Here is a 15,304-nt window from a genome sequence, read left to right as displayed (position 1 = left end):
AACCAAGAACGCTAGCATCTTCAATCACCAGAGTCTGAAATCATTTTTACCCGTAAATTTCTCAATGTCAAATTTTGCAGCCGCCATTGATGACCAACTCCCGAGCTCTGATACCAATATGTTAGAAAAACAACCTCTACAAAATTCCAGATGAAACAAGAAAAGGAAATCCACTCGCGAAATTGATTTAGACACACCAAGAATAATCTGTTAACCAAAGAACAATTTCCTGGAAACCTCAACACTTTATTATTCAATCAAGAACACAATCCTCTGTACAAGCCTCTTCCCTTGAACAGACTCAAGACTCTCTCTCTCTCTAGAGACTCTTTCTCTCTCTCTCTAAAGACTCTTTCTCCCTCTATAACCGAGCAAAGCCACGCTCTCTAGAAGAAGCAGATCTAATCTCTTATGTACAATTAAATCTCTAATCGAATACAAATTTGGTTAACCCTAAAACTAACTCTGTTAGCCTAAGCTGAATTTGTTAAAACAAATTAGACCACGTGTCTTGTTGTCCTTTTTCCTCTGTGTTGAGTCAAGTAAAATTCCTAGCCACGCACGTCTTTAACATTATTCAAATTTGAAACAAATTTGACATTGGTTGCCTTAAAAACATAACCTAAACAGTTTTTTTAGATTTGAGAAAAAAAATGAAGTATTCTTTATTAACACCTATAACAAGGTTATGTCGTGTAAGAGATATCTATAACTTATTTAGAGAGAGGGAGAGAAGAGAGAGAAAGAGATGTAGCAAAAAAAATAAGAGCTCAAATGGACAGAAAAGTTTTTTTTTATTTTAAGTTTTTTTAAAAAAAATTTTAAATGTTTAAAAAATATTCTAATTTCTTAAAATTGTTGGTTTTTTTTAATTAATAAAGAGGGTAAAAATGTAAGTAACTGTATGAAATTATAAAAAATATAAGTCATAAGATACTTTTTTTTTAAGAAAGTAATTTATATTTGAATATAAGACAGGATAACCAAACAGAAAGCTCAACTTTCTTTTTGTCTCTATTCCATGCCATTCTTATTTTGGTTCCCATTCCAACACCGTTAACCAAAAGTAAGATAGGTACGTTTGGTACGGAGACTCTCATGGTTTGAATTATAATTTTAATTTGAACTAGTATTTATTTAAAAAAATAAAAGGTGATTTGAACTCAGCTCAATAAAAGTAATGTTTAGTTAAAAAAGAAAAGATTCAATATTTAAATTTTGATTTGATGTTCAACTTTTATTTTAAAGATTTTGCATAATTTAAATTATAATTCTTAATTTTATTAGAAAAATTTAAAGCCGTGTTTAGAATTATTCATGTTTTATTTTTTACGTTTTTCGAGAAAAAAAAATAAAACGTTTCTAAAATAGTGTTTAGCGCAATAAAAACAAAAATGAAAATGAAAATGATTTTTTAGTTTAGTGTAAAATGAGAGAGAAATGAAAAATGACTTTTAGTCATTTTTTATTTTTTGTTTTCATTTTCTCATCTCTCGAGTAGAGAGAGAGACATTAATAAGTTTTTTTATACTGAAAATAATATCTTGATAATATCAAACGCATTTTTAAAAATGATTTATGTCTGACATTAAAAACATTTTTATTATCATTTTTATACAAAAAATAAAATCATTTTAGAACGAGTTCCATACGCACCCTAAATTTTAAAAAGTGAGAATTAAAATCAATATTTGGTTCATGGATTCAAAATTATGATTTAAAATTATTTTTAATTTATATGTATTTTTTATAAAAAAAAATACTGTAACGAATCACGAACTATAGTTCAAATCATGAACTAACCACACGAGTTTAAAACCCACGGACAAAAGGACCATCGCAAGTATTTTTCGATCAAACTTTTATAGCCGTTAGTACCCTCTTTGCGTCTCTTTCTGCGTCTCTTTCTCTAAAAGAGAAAGTTGCGCTACAGAGACCAGAGAGGTGAGGTTAAGGCAAAGCCATGCTCAGAATATTGTCAAAGCTAAGGCTCTCTTCCTCTTGCTCTTCTGTTTCTCTTCTCATTAATCAAAATCAAAATCAAATTAAAAAGAAAAATGCGCTTCTTCTTTTTCTTATGCCACATTCATCATCAACAAACCCTAACGGCGGCGGCGGCCAAAGACGGTGGATACAGACGGCGGCGGCGGCTGCGAGGGAGGCTCATTTAGGTACAGAAGCAGTTCTGGAGTCTGTTGTTAAGATATTCACCGTCTCAAGTAGCCCCAACTACTTCCTTCCATGGCAGAACAAATCCCAGCGCGATACCACCGGCTCTGGTATGTCTCTTTCCTCGCCTTTGCTTTCTCTAACATGTAATAATCTTCTCTTTCCTCAACGAGAATAATTTCAATCAGTGATTTGATTTCAATACGTATGTATGTACGTATTTGTAGGATTTGTAATCCGTGGGAAAAGGATTGTTACAAATGCACATGTAGTGGCCGATCACACATTTGTGCTTGTAAGAAAGCACGGCTCTCCCACCAAATACAGAGCCCAAGTCAAAGCCGTCGGCCACGAGTGCGATTTAGCCATTCTCACTGTTGAAAACCAGCATTTCTGGGAGGACGAGGATGAGGACGGCCGCAACTTTCTCGAATTCGGAGAAATTCCGCTCCTTCAACAAGCCGTGGCGGTCGTTGGATATCCCCAGGGAGGAGACAACATATCCGTCACGAAAGGCGTCGTTTCGAGAGTGGAGCCGACGCAGTATGTTCACGGCGCGACACAGTTGATGGCCATTCAAATCGATGCTGCCATTAATCCTGGGAATAGCGGTGGCCCCGCAATCATGGGAAACAAAGTTGTTGGTGTGGCTTTTCAAAACCTGTCTGGTGCTGAGAATATTGGGTCTGTCTTAACTTCTCAATTCAAGTTGCTTCAAACAAGATTTATTAATGATCAAGTTCTTTTCTTTTTGCGTTGGATTGATTGCAGTTATATAATTCCTGTTCCAGTGATTAAACATTTTATAGATGGTGTGGAGGAGTGTGGAAAATATGTCGGGTTCTGCTCTATGGGTTTGTCGTGTCAGCCAACTGAAAACGTTCAACTTAGAAACTACTTTCGGATGCGTGACGACATGGCCGGCGTGCTAGTGAGCAAAATTAACCCTCTTTCTGATGCAAACAAGGTTTTGAAGAAAGATGATATTATTCTTGCATTTGATGGAGTGCCTATAGCAAATGATGGAACAGGTAGCCACAGCTCACCTTTTTATTCCTTTACGAACACGTCTTTTTCATTCTTAAGTTGACAACTTATGGCTTGAAATAAAAATAGGAAACGGAGAAGATAGAATTGGATTTATGAAAATGCTTTGAACAACAAAGGGAGTTGTTTTTGTTTGGCCCTTGTTTCTAATACTTTTGTCATGATTTCTGGCCTGTTGTGCAGTTTGTTTCAGAAATAGAGAGAGGATAACATTTGATCATTTGGTCTCAATGAAGAAACCAAAGGAAACAGCTGTTGTTAGAGTTCTGAGAGATGGTGAAGAACACGAATTCTTTATCACCCTTCGACCTGTAAGTCGTTGATTTCTTGTATGTATGTCTGTTTGAGCTGTGACTTTTGTTGTTTTTGATTCATGAAAGGGACCAAATGAAGTGTCCATAAATCCTGGGATGCGAAATTGATTAGTGTAGATAAGATGGGTTTTCCCCCAATCCTCTCCCTAACCTATATGTACTAGGTTTCGGGGGAAAATATATATATAACCAGCACTGGCACAGAGAATGCCGCTTCATGTTCAATCGAGATTGGTTGAATATCCAAAAATAAAGTAGCAGTATTCAGGTATAAGTAGAATCATTCAGATAAGGTTTTGCTTATCTTTTTTCTGTTTGCAAAGCCATTGAATGTGAAAACCATATGAATTAAATACACACAGCCAGAGAACCATGGAATTTTTCTCAGCAGCTGTTGGGTCCTTGGTTGAACTTCAGATGTATCATCTTTATTATTGAGGGTACTAACATTCAGATTTATTCTAATCAGCTTTTCATATGCTCCTGGTGCATTTAAAACATTTCCTTCATCTTCGTCATGCTCAAGATTTCTGTTTTATGTTTTTCCATAACATTTATGTTGAACCTCTAAATCAATAGAACTTGCAAAAAAAAAAAAAAAAGAAAAACCATTATCAATAGCAATACACTAGCAAGAGATATTTCAATGAACTTCCTGATTCTTGTCAAAAAACCAAATGGAATTAATTGCATTTTTAATTTGTGCACAGACCTTTCATACCGTTCAATCCTAGAATCTTGAACTTACGATCCTGTTAGTATAAGGCTTTGTTGTGCTGATAACAAATATTCGTGGGGCCTATTTAATAATAAACGAACATAATCATCGTTGTTTAAACTTGACAACTCTGCAGTTGCAACCATTAGTTCCGGCTCATCAGTTTGATAGGCTTCCAAGTTATTACATTTTTGCCGGTTTGGTATTTGTTCCGCTCACCCAACCATACCTTCACGAGTATGGAGAAGACTGGTACAACACTGCACCACGTAGTTTATGCCAAAGGGCACTTCGGGAACTCCCCAAAAAGCCTGGGGAACAGCTTGTCATCCTTTCTCAGGTTTGGTTTGTTTGCTCACAGGTTTTTCATGTGCAATGTTTTTTTGTTTTTTGTTTTTTACCGTTAATTAGACACTGTTTTGGTGACATGCTTTGTTAACTTCAGGTGCTAATGGATGATGTCAATGCTGGCTATGAGCGCCTTGCAGAATTACAGGTGCCAGCTTCCCTATACGTTATGTGTGTGTGTGTGTGTTTTCTTTCTTTTATATGTCTTCTTTTCCCCTACTTAGTTATACTGTAATTAACATCCATTGGAGTTATGAAACTTGTAATTTTGCAGGTTAAGAAGGTGAACGGGTTAGAAATAGAAAATCTGAAACATTTATGCCAACTTGTGGAGAACAACACAGAGGATAATGTGCGGTTTGATTTGGACGATGAGAGGGTTATTGCATTGAACTATAATTCGGCTAAAATTGCTACTTCCAAAATTTTGAAGTGGCATCGGATACCTTCCGCAATGTCTAAAGATCTTGCCGATGAGAAGAATTAGAGATCCTAAGGTTTGCTTAAGATATGATGCAACCAAATGAAATAGAGGAAATTGAACTTCTTTTTCTGATGTACATTGTTTCGGCTTAAAAGTGCTTTAAAATTTCTGCTTTATTATATTAATTGCCTAATGTATTACCTGATTATGCAAATGGTAGCCAATAACGCATAATAAGTGGGGGTTTTTTTTTTCAACACGTTGTTCACTTTCGTACTGTTTCTTGGAGGAATTGACTTTGTTATAATGAATTTTACGAAAGTAAAGAATGGTTCTTGCCGTTCCGAAGTTTTGTTTTATTTATTAACTTTAGTGCAAGTGTTGGTTTATGATTGGTCCTAGATTTATGGTTTAAAATGCCCGTCACATTTTATATCCAATATATATCCAATCATGAATCGCCACACATAAAACCAAACAACAATTTTAAAACCTATTTCCAATGACATTTTTAAAAACATTTAAATTAATGTTTTCCAAACACCGCATGCATAATATATTGGGAAAAAGAAACAAATGCCTCTTAAAATTTATGAGTTAAATTTGTATCTCTTGCACTTCATTAATATTTTCTTGTCAAAAAACTATGTTAGTTAAAAGATATATTAATTAAGAATAAATAGTAAAAATATATTAATCAATAATAAATAGTAAAAACTTTAGAACAATACTTTTTAAAGAGTGAGCTCCCCAATTTTATCGCACATATATATTTGATGCGTCACAACAAAGCAGAACGCTAACTCACAAGTACAGTACGCAACAGTGACGCCCACATGAAGGACATTTGGTTCTCGCATCATACCACTTGCCGAGCCCCTTTTCACCCCTGACCAACCAATCAATATAATAATTCTATCAAGAAAATAATCAATAAAACTAACTCTCAAAAACCAAATATAGCTCATCCGGCAAAAAAAAAAAAAAAAAAAAAAAAAAAAAAAAAGAGTTTTCCCGGAAAAAAAAAAAAAAAAAAAAAAAAAAAAAAAAAGAGAGGAAGAAGAAGAAGTTCAATATCTCGTTCTCTATACGAAGCTCAAAAAACACATTGCAATATCTGCTATACATCCGAAAGGAACATAACAAATCTCTGACGCAAAGTGAAAGAATGACCCCATGTGAATGTTTGATTTCTATGTACATCAAAACTAACGAATTCAATGCTTTGAATTGGAAAACTAAGCTTACATTTCATGTGTTATCTCTAATATGAACTTTTCCCTTAATGTTACTATCTGTTTGAAGCATCACCACCCTACTCCGGGCAATATTTTCGGTTCATATCATTACGTTTCCACTTCAAAGTAGACCGACCATAAGGGTAACCCCAGGAAAGCCAGCTACATACTGTCGGACCAATAATTCCTCTCATAAACTTAGTTCGTTTCTTCCTTTGACGAATAAGATAAAATGCCTTATCGACATCTCCAAAATTGTCCTTGCCGTACGCCTACCCTTTTGGTGCGGGATATAGCTCTAGTGGCATAGCCTCCTCAGCTCTGAGTTTCAACACTTATTCTTCACGTATCCATCTTGGAACTGACATAGGATTGAACAATTCGTGGTGCAATCAGGAGTCCGATTTGGATGCAGTGAAGGATGAAAGAAGACCTGCAGCTTGGGCTGGTAGAATATCGCCAAATGTTGACATTGCCGCAGTGGATCTGTCTTTGAATATACCCACTTGCCCATCTGTGAGTATGGATCCCAATTTCAGCGTGCTTCCTCCAAATTTGCTACCAACCTGTCCATCAAAAGAAAAATCATGTTCAATTTTTATGTATGTGTGTATGTATAACTAGGCAACATAGAAACCCTTCAGGTTCTTCCTCAAAATGAAAGTGAAACCAGTGTGTGTGATGCATAAACGCCAAACTGAATTTCCTAACAACATTTTTGGATACGTGTAACAGATTAACCACTACACTATGCAATTTCAAGATTATGAAAGATTGCAACTGTCATAACAATAAGACATTTGCCTTAACAGTGACAAACTTATATCAAGCTGGTTTGCACATTTCTGATGGCCCGTTTATCAGGCATGGGGCCTACAGGAAATACAAGAGGTGGCACCAATGCGTAAGCATTTAGATTCCTCACTTGGCACTGGACCCGCTTTTCTTTTTCAGTAAAAATTAACTGGGGCTGGATGAAAACTTGATCTTTGTAAATTTTCTTAAGACATAGTAAGACATTGCAATATTGACCTAATATACGAGTTAAATAACAAGAGCTTCAAATGAAAAAACAGTGGAACAAACAAAACAATTGTCTTGCATTTTCTAAAGAAACAAGACTCCATCTCTCCAGGTGCATCCAGGCAACAGGTAACACTGTTATCTAACCTTTTTATTTAAGTTCCTACACCCCTCCGTACTTTGTTCAGGTTTCAATTCAACAGTCTTAAACCTATATAACCAGATCTATGTAACAAAAGTGGAATTCAAAATTGCCACTGAAATTGCCACGTATACATGTAAATCTGATATCAAATGGCCACAGCAACATAGCATGGTCAGGAACGTCCATATACATGACAAAGTTCAAGATTCTAAATGTTAAGACGCAAATACGATGAAGTATCATAAATGAGAATTCAAAAAGTTGAATACGCTTACCTGCATAAAAGATTTTAAGAAAGGTGTAGCAACCCCAAAACTAGAGCTGTCATCCATATCAATCTTCTCAGAAAGGTCACCATTTGTGTAAGCTTTCCAGGAACTTCTTGAAGATATATCTTCCGCAGATGTTGAAAGAGATGCCTTAGTTGTCCCTCGTGAAGACAATGCAGGAGCACTGGATAACAAAAATAAGTAGCAATTTATATACTCAATAATATGGCACTAAGCCTACCAGGTTGTAATCAGGAAGCTGGTAGTGGAGGACTCCAACAAAAAACAACACCAGCATCGTATCAGTGACGAAAATTGAGACAAAGTAGACCCTCGATTCAGGTTTAGGGTAAGTTGAATCGAATTAGACAATAGACTTTGTGCTAAGTTACTCAAAGCTCAGAAAGTTGTACCAACATACAAGAAAGCTAACCTGATAGGAAGGTATTTGAAGCGAGGAACAGAAGAACATCTCATGATATTGGACTCCGAATTAGTAGGTAGTTTCTGAACAGTATCTGTGTACAAGCGATTGAGCTGTACAAAGAAACCAAAGAGGACAGCATGCCGTTGGTATGATTGCCTCTCATTCTCCCAGAGATATGGCTCATACCTTAAAGAAGTGAAGCAAATCAGAAAACTACATCAACGGAATCAAAATACTTGAATGGCTTCTCTCTGTTTCTTAATTAGGAAAAATAAGATTTTTTATCGGGGCGGGGGGAAGCCGGGGGGCACTACAAGAATGAACAAAGAAGATTTCATTTTCTTTTAATCATTAAAAGAAAATAACATCTCAAGCGGGAATGGGAACAATATAATAACCAACTTGGAAGCTGTAAATAGAAGTGCACAAAAATAAAGGTTGAGTTTCGTTACATTTTTATCCCATTCCATTGTATGTAAAAGTTGAAACTTCCACCTGATGGAAGTGCAGCCATGTGATTAGATCACAATCTAGTTTGGTGATTCGCTACCAAAATATACAATGATACTTTGGAGTGATGTTACTCAGCAAAACATATCCCATCAGAAAATATTATATTTATATATATATATATATATATATCATTCATCAAGGCTCAAACTTAAGTATGTGCTTTAATTCTCATACTCCGCTAATTCAAATTTCACCACATGAAAATGCATGAATTGCAAAAAAATCTCAACCAATAACTATCAGCCAAAAGCTCTTACTGACATATCCCAGGCAATAACTGAAACTCCTGCTAGTAATCATTCCCATAAGAGATACTCCTCTAAGAATAGCCGTGGGCAAGAAAATGCACGCAATAAAACAGCTGTATAGCAACTTTGGGGCGGTGGCCATAAAAATACATATAGACTTACGTAAGCCAGTCAATCGGATCCAATCTTTGCGAAAGATGAGTTATCAAGCCATTGATACGCTCTCTGACCACAGACTTTGTCTGTTTCAAATCCTGTTTCCGTCTGAAAGGAACTTTAGCTCTTGGAACTTTCAATGACTCCTCAATCAAATTTGAATCACCTCCTGAAAGAACATCGGCAACAAATCTCAAGTCTAATAAGACCTGCAAGACTCCTTTTTCTGACATTTGAGATCCACTGGCCTCTTTCGTGGATAGAAAGTTCCCATAAACAGCGATAACCTATAAGAAAGGTTGGTAGTCAATAACGCATTGTGGCAGGTAATTATGGGTTATATCGCACCTGATTCCCCAGAAACAAGAAACCATCACATCAATGAAGGAATGCAAGTATAGTTTTCAACTTGAGTTCATAGTTAACATGGAAATATATCACGGATAAGGGCCATGGGAGAAAAAAAGATGGATAGAAAATGAGGGAGAGAAGAGAGAGAAAGAAAGGAACAAAAACTACAGAGAGAGAGGATCGAGATAAAAAAATTCTCTATAATCTGTGTTTCTTTCAATTGAATATCTAAAACGCTAAACAAAATCAAGTCTATTTTTGGACAGGCAATCCTAATAACAAGGAAATTCAAGAGACTAAACTAGAATAACAGACTATAAGAAATAGGCAAACCAAAATATAACAAATTTTCAGAAATGAAAACCCAAGGAAGCACGCAAATATAAATCAATAAGAGAGTAATAAAAAGGACAACGCCCAAAATAGCGCAATGACTTACGCTTTCCTAATCACTTCTGCTATTAGAAGTAAATAATAATAATAACAACAACAACAACAATAATAATAAATAATAATTATAAATCAAATGCCTAAGACTGCTTGGTCTAGTGGCACTGGGGGGTTTGGGAGAGGTTGCGAATTTAATCCTGTGTTTTATAAAATAATAATAATAATAATGAGTTGTCTATAGTCCCTCAGTTTGAAAATGGGGGACAAGTCCCATATGCGCCATCGTAATGGGGCCATGTGCCAATCATAACCGGCTGAAAGCCTAGCGTAATTCTCTTATATTGAGTCGTAACAGTTACTATTTTGAAAACCAGAAGTCGTTTTTAAACAGATAGCAATAAACGACTGTCATGTACACCTATCATGAATAATTATATGAAAAATATTAAAAGGCACATCAATAAACGACTATCGTTTTTACTGTTAATATCAGTCGTTCCATCATAACTAACTGTCGTTTTAAACTTGAATAATATTGTCGTGAAGAATTACATCTGTCATGTTCTTTTTTTTATAGGCACATCTGGTCATGCATGAACATTTGTTTGGAGCAGTACATGCCAGTGTTTTATTTGCCATATGTTTAAAAATGACTTTTGGTTCTAAAATAGTAATTGATACGACTTAATACAAGAGAATTACGCTAATCATTTAACCGGTTACGCTAATCCTTTAACTTTTTACAATAGGGGAAATTTCCCCCATAAAAATGGTGAGGGACCACACAAAAAAAGCCTATAATAAACTGGATAAAGAAATTTAAAGAATTGAACATTTAGGAAAGTAAATTACCTTTTCAAATAGGCTTAGTGCAAGATTTTGCAAAATTGTCCGGTCAAGTACATGACCTCCAATCCTGTGAACTTCTTCACATGCACGGAATAGAAATGACACAATATAGAGAGAAGGCATAGATGGGAGCAATATTTTCATCTCTGAATGGCTATCATTAGACTGATCTTGTTTGACTACAGTCTCTTCCCAGCCCTACCCAATAATTTAGAAAAATTTGTCAAAAGAAGTCAATTTTAGGCAAACGATACCATTCTTAAAGCACACAAAGCTTTAAATCAACAAATCACAGGCAAAAAACCAAATAATATAAATATGTAAACTGCCAAAAGAACTAACAGAACTTCTACTGTCCATTTTGTCCAAAAGGGTGAAAACTGAAGCTCATAAGTCATGACGAAATTCAACCAACTGATAAGCCTCCAATTTGATTCACCTATGCAAGGCGTGCCAAGCACGTGGCCTTGCTAAGGAATTAGTTATGCAAAAGGTGTGTGGGGTAGGCGTGCATTGGGATGGGTGTTTTTTCTATTAGATTAAGCGAATAATGTGTCGGGGACATATTTAGTGTGTGAGGCAGGAAAGATTTTGTTCCTTTGCCTTTAGCCTTGGGAGAGAGTGAACCTTGCAAAAGCTCACAACTCTATCTTTCCTCTATATTGCTTAATTCCTCTCCTAAAATCAAGTGATACAAAATCAGAATTTACTCTCAAATACTAGATCTTATCAGAAACCTAAGAGAGGCCAGCTCAAATTTAAAAAAAAAAAATTAAATTAAATTAAACCACATAGCAATTTAAAAATATTGGTTCCCACTTTTCATTATGTTTCAACCTCACTCCATATTCTGCTCACCAACAAAAACTTGACCCACCACCAAATTATCATTCTCTGGTTCAGTTTACCAATTGGCAGAGGGGATTAAACTGAGCTATCGTACTAGAAATCCATACACATATAGCAATCATATTATCAATAATCAATCTTTCATAAGCCACAAACTCCATCACAGATTTCTAACAACCACAAAAGCTCTATCCAACTACATGTCTCCCTGACACCTTTGCCTTACACAGTCTCCTAACAAAATCCCATGATCCCTCGTGATCATAATCATACACCCCACTGAATTGTATGATCGCATTGGATGTTATTTGAACAAAAACCTTATGTTTCCTCTGTTTGTTCTATTGCTAAAAACTAACTGTTTCTATGATTTGGCAGCTTTATTTCCAGCTATATTCTAAATTTTTTTCCCCACGTCTCTTTTGCCAAAAAGATATTGAAGGCGACGACCCCCAACTTCCTACATGTTGGTGGATTCGCACATTGCAGATTTGGAGCAGTTACTTCATAAATAGTACCATCCTTTTCACTTATCATCTTATTTATCCAAATAGTTGTTCCATTCTGAATCATAATACTTCCTGGCTGGTTTCCAACTCAAATCAAACCATCCCATATACACTCGTGTCAAGACTAACTAGTATATAAGCTTTGATCCGTTTTAGATTAAGCTCGTGACAATGTTACTAGAATCATTAATTTATAGACGATCAAAATCCTTTTCACTAAACCTCTGATCCAAACAGTTGTTCCGCTCAGATAATTATACTTCTAGCAGTTTTTATATTATTCTTTCAAGGGAACATGCGCGAAATGAAAAACCATCATGTGTATATACAAAACAAAACAAAACAAAACAGTAGTGCTGAGCAAAATGGCACATACCCGCAAGGGAGCTGTTGATGTCAAAGCATCATCTTGCTCAAGCTCACGTGATAGAATAATAGAGAGCTCGTTAGACAACCACGATATCCACAATCCATTAGCTCGAATGCAAAGGTCTCGCAAAGTCGAAGTGAGTTCCTCTAGTTTGGGGCTCGCGCTTTCATCCGCCCCAAGCAATGCGGCGGTAGCCAACGAAGTATGCCTTTTCGAGCCAGCGGACGCTCGTCTTGCCTCACCATCAACAACTGAAGAATCAGCCCGCAACAACAACGGTAATCTATCAAAAACCACAGACACGGTTTCATTGACCCAAAACCTTGGAGGACCCAAAATCACAGGAACATGCTTTGAGTGGTTGAGAAATGCAAACAACAGTCTTCCAACGAAAAGAGCCCTCTGGACTCCTTCCTTGTCTTGCCCACCTCCCATGGCAGCTTCCTCTAGATCATGAATCTCCTGTTTGAGTTGCTTCAATATAATGGAAAGACTATCATAACACTTGGATTGCAGATATGGGGCCAAAGCCTTTAGCCTAAGAGATGCCTTTGGAGATTCCAAGAAACTCAGAACATCCTCAAGAACACTCTGGCAACAGTTATCCACAGCATCTCTTATCCCACTAATTTGGGGACCAAAATACGCATTGAGACAACTCTTGAACTCATTACTCTCTTCAGGAGAGCTTTTCGCTTTTAACCCAGATAGTGAAACCTTCTTAGCATTGGAGTCTACAAACCAAACGCCACCAAAACCAAGCCCACATTCACCACCAACGGCTTCTCCTCCCACCGCATTCACAACGCTCGCCATTTCTCCGAACCTTGAATCGACGATTGCCTTCATCCTCCCCACAAATGCGTCCTCAAGAATATCGTCCCACAGATCGGAATCATCTCCCAGAACAAGCTCACGCATCCGACTCCACGGCAACTCGATCTCGGAAGATCCTCCGAAAACGCTTCTCAGCCATTCCAGGCTCCCTCCCAAGACCTCCTTGCTCTCCATCGTCTCCCTTATCGCCTTCTCGGCGGCAGCGAGCTCTCGGCCGCTTCCCACGGCGTCAATGAGAAACCTCCCGTTGATCTTGGCAACCATCTCTCTTCCACATTCCCTCACCCACGAGGAGCATGCCTTGGCAATGCAGTCTCTGTCGAGAATCGCCATGGCGGACTCAAGCTGATCCCTAAATGAGTTCCAAAGCTTGACCTCCTCTTCCGGATAGGGAATTCCGCCGAACAGCTGAGACGCGGGAGGAGAACCCAGCACGACCCTGTAAAACAGGGGCAATTCGTTCAAAACCCTCAAGAAAAGCTCTCCGACTTGCCCAACCGTCACCTGAATCGTCCTCAGAACCTCAAGGAAAACCCTAACGACGTCATCATCCTCATCGGAATCCCTATTCAACAACGTCTGCGAAATCCACGTCTTCCTGCTCTCGAGAAACAGAGACAGATTCCGTTCCGGAGAGAGATCGTCGATTACGGAAACAGAGGCCATGGCGTCGGCGTAGGATCCGATCGGGAGATCTCGATCGGAGAGACGATCTCTGGCGCGCTGCGAGATCTGAGCCTTAAAGCCGTCGACGATCTGCCATTGATGCTGCAGAAGAACTCCGAATCGGCGGCGATCGGAGTCGTTGAGATCGGCATTGAGACGGAGATGAACATGTTTGGAACGTACGAACCTGGAAGCGGCTTCAAGGAACATGGACTCGTCAAGGCAACCCCAGATGTGCTCGGGAGCGTCGACGAGGTACTTAACGCGACAGGCCATGGCGTAGATGCGAGATCTCTGAGATTCCTCATTAGAAGAAGAATCATTTCTGTCATTAGGAATGTGATTGTGAGTGTGAGGAGTGAGGGAAGAGAGAGAAAGTTGAATTGAGGAGAGATTGGAGGAAATGGAAAGAGAGGATTGTTTCATAAGAAGAATGGAGTCGGCGGAGTCGATGAGATCGCGATAGCGAGTGCCGACGAGACGGCGGAGATCGTCTTGCTTCTGCTGAATGAGAGAGCGAGTGGTGGATTCGGCAGTTCGGATCTCGGAGATTGGTTTGGACCGGAAGAGGGATTCGGCGTCTCTGTAACCGCCGCCGCTAAGGCTGGCCCTCTGGAGGCCGTCGTCCACCGGAACAACTCTCATTGCTGCTCCTGCCTTTGTTTTCTTTTTCTGTCTCTGGAGTTTTGTCTGAATCACGAACGACGAGCAACAAACTAAGGTTGGGTTGTATTTGGCATTTCGCAGTTGGTGATGGTTCTCAACCGACACGACGTGTCGTATCAGCAACAGATCTGTTTCTTTTTCTTTTCTTTTCTTTTTTTTTACATAAATAAATTTGTCTGAATAATGAACCGAGAGAATAGTATTTGGTGAATTGTCCCTTCCAAACAAAAAAAAAGGATGAATAGGAAATAAATTCTGACAAAAATGATCAACCTTTTTTACTTTTTTAGGGGAAATGTTCAACGAATTATGACATCATTCACTTCGTAAATTTGAGTTTTTAATTCGAGTTGAGATATGATATTTTTTGAGAGTTTTTCACTGTAGTATAAAAAATTAGATGTAACATTTTTTAAGAATTTTTTACTGTAAAAACCTAAAATTAAAAACTCAAATCGGTAAAATGAACGAGATCTATATTTCTCTGAATAACTGCCATTCAACAAAATCATTAGAAATTATAAATGGAGAAAGACAGATGCATTTTGAATGATTTTTTTTATAGATCACAAGATGTTTTGAAGGGTTTTAAAAGTTAAGAGAGCATTTTGAAAAATAATGGGCATGTTTGTTTGTGTTTTCATTTTCGTTTTTCACGGTTTTCAAAGCAAAAAAATAAAAATAGGTGTTAAAAACGTGTTTGGTGCAAATTTTTTTTAAAAACAAAATCAAAAACGTTTTTGTCTTTTTGTGGAAATCAGAAAACGAAAAAAAAAAA

The 15,304-nt window shown here is 37.4% G+C and overlaps 2 protein-coding genes across 2 annotated transcripts; one reads left to right on the top strand and one right to left on the bottom strand.

Annotated features, from left to right (window-relative positions):
• The first annotated feature begins 1,883 nt into the window (after positions 1-1,883).
• On the top strand, positions 1,884-5,303 carry LOC21387272 (protease Do-like 10, mitochondrial). Its single transcript, XM_010111843.2, has 7 exons — positions 1,884-2,279; positions 2,397-2,853; positions 2,941-3,200; positions 3,400-3,527; positions 4,385-4,588; positions 4,694-4,744; positions 4,871-5,303. Exons 1-7 carry the CDS (start codon positions 1,964-1,966, stop codon positions 5,081-5,083), a joined length of 1,629 nt encoding a protein of 542 aa, XP_010110145.1. The 5' UTR covers positions 1,884-1,963; the 3' UTR covers positions 5,084-5,303.
• A 781-nt stretch (positions 5,304-6,084) lies between these two features.
• On the bottom strand, positions 6,085-14,607 carry LOC21387271 (conserved oligomeric Golgi complex subunit 1). The gene is made up of 6 exons (XM_010111842.2): positions 12,364-14,607; positions 10,633-10,827; positions 9,046-9,326; positions 8,129-8,308; positions 7,702-7,879; positions 6,085-6,824 (listed from the first exon to the last, which is right to left on the bottom strand). Exons 1-6 carry the CDS (start codon positions 14,503-14,505, stop codon positions 6,651-6,653), a joined length of 3,150 nt encoding a protein of 1,049 aa, XP_010110144.1. The 5' UTR covers positions 14,506-14,607; the 3' UTR covers positions 6,085-6,650.
• Positions 14,608-15,304: the final 697 nt, after the last annotated feature.

This window comes from Morus notabilis, unplaced genomic scaffold (assembly GCF_000414095.1).
Source record: "Morus notabilis unplaced genomic scaffold, ASM41409v2 Scaffold1448, whole genome shotgun sequence".
Taxonomy (NCBI): domain Eukaryota; kingdom Viridiplantae; phylum Streptophyta; class Magnoliopsida; order Rosales; family Moraceae; genus Morus; species Morus notabilis.
This window is presented reverse-complemented; position numbering and strand designations above follow the sequence as displayed.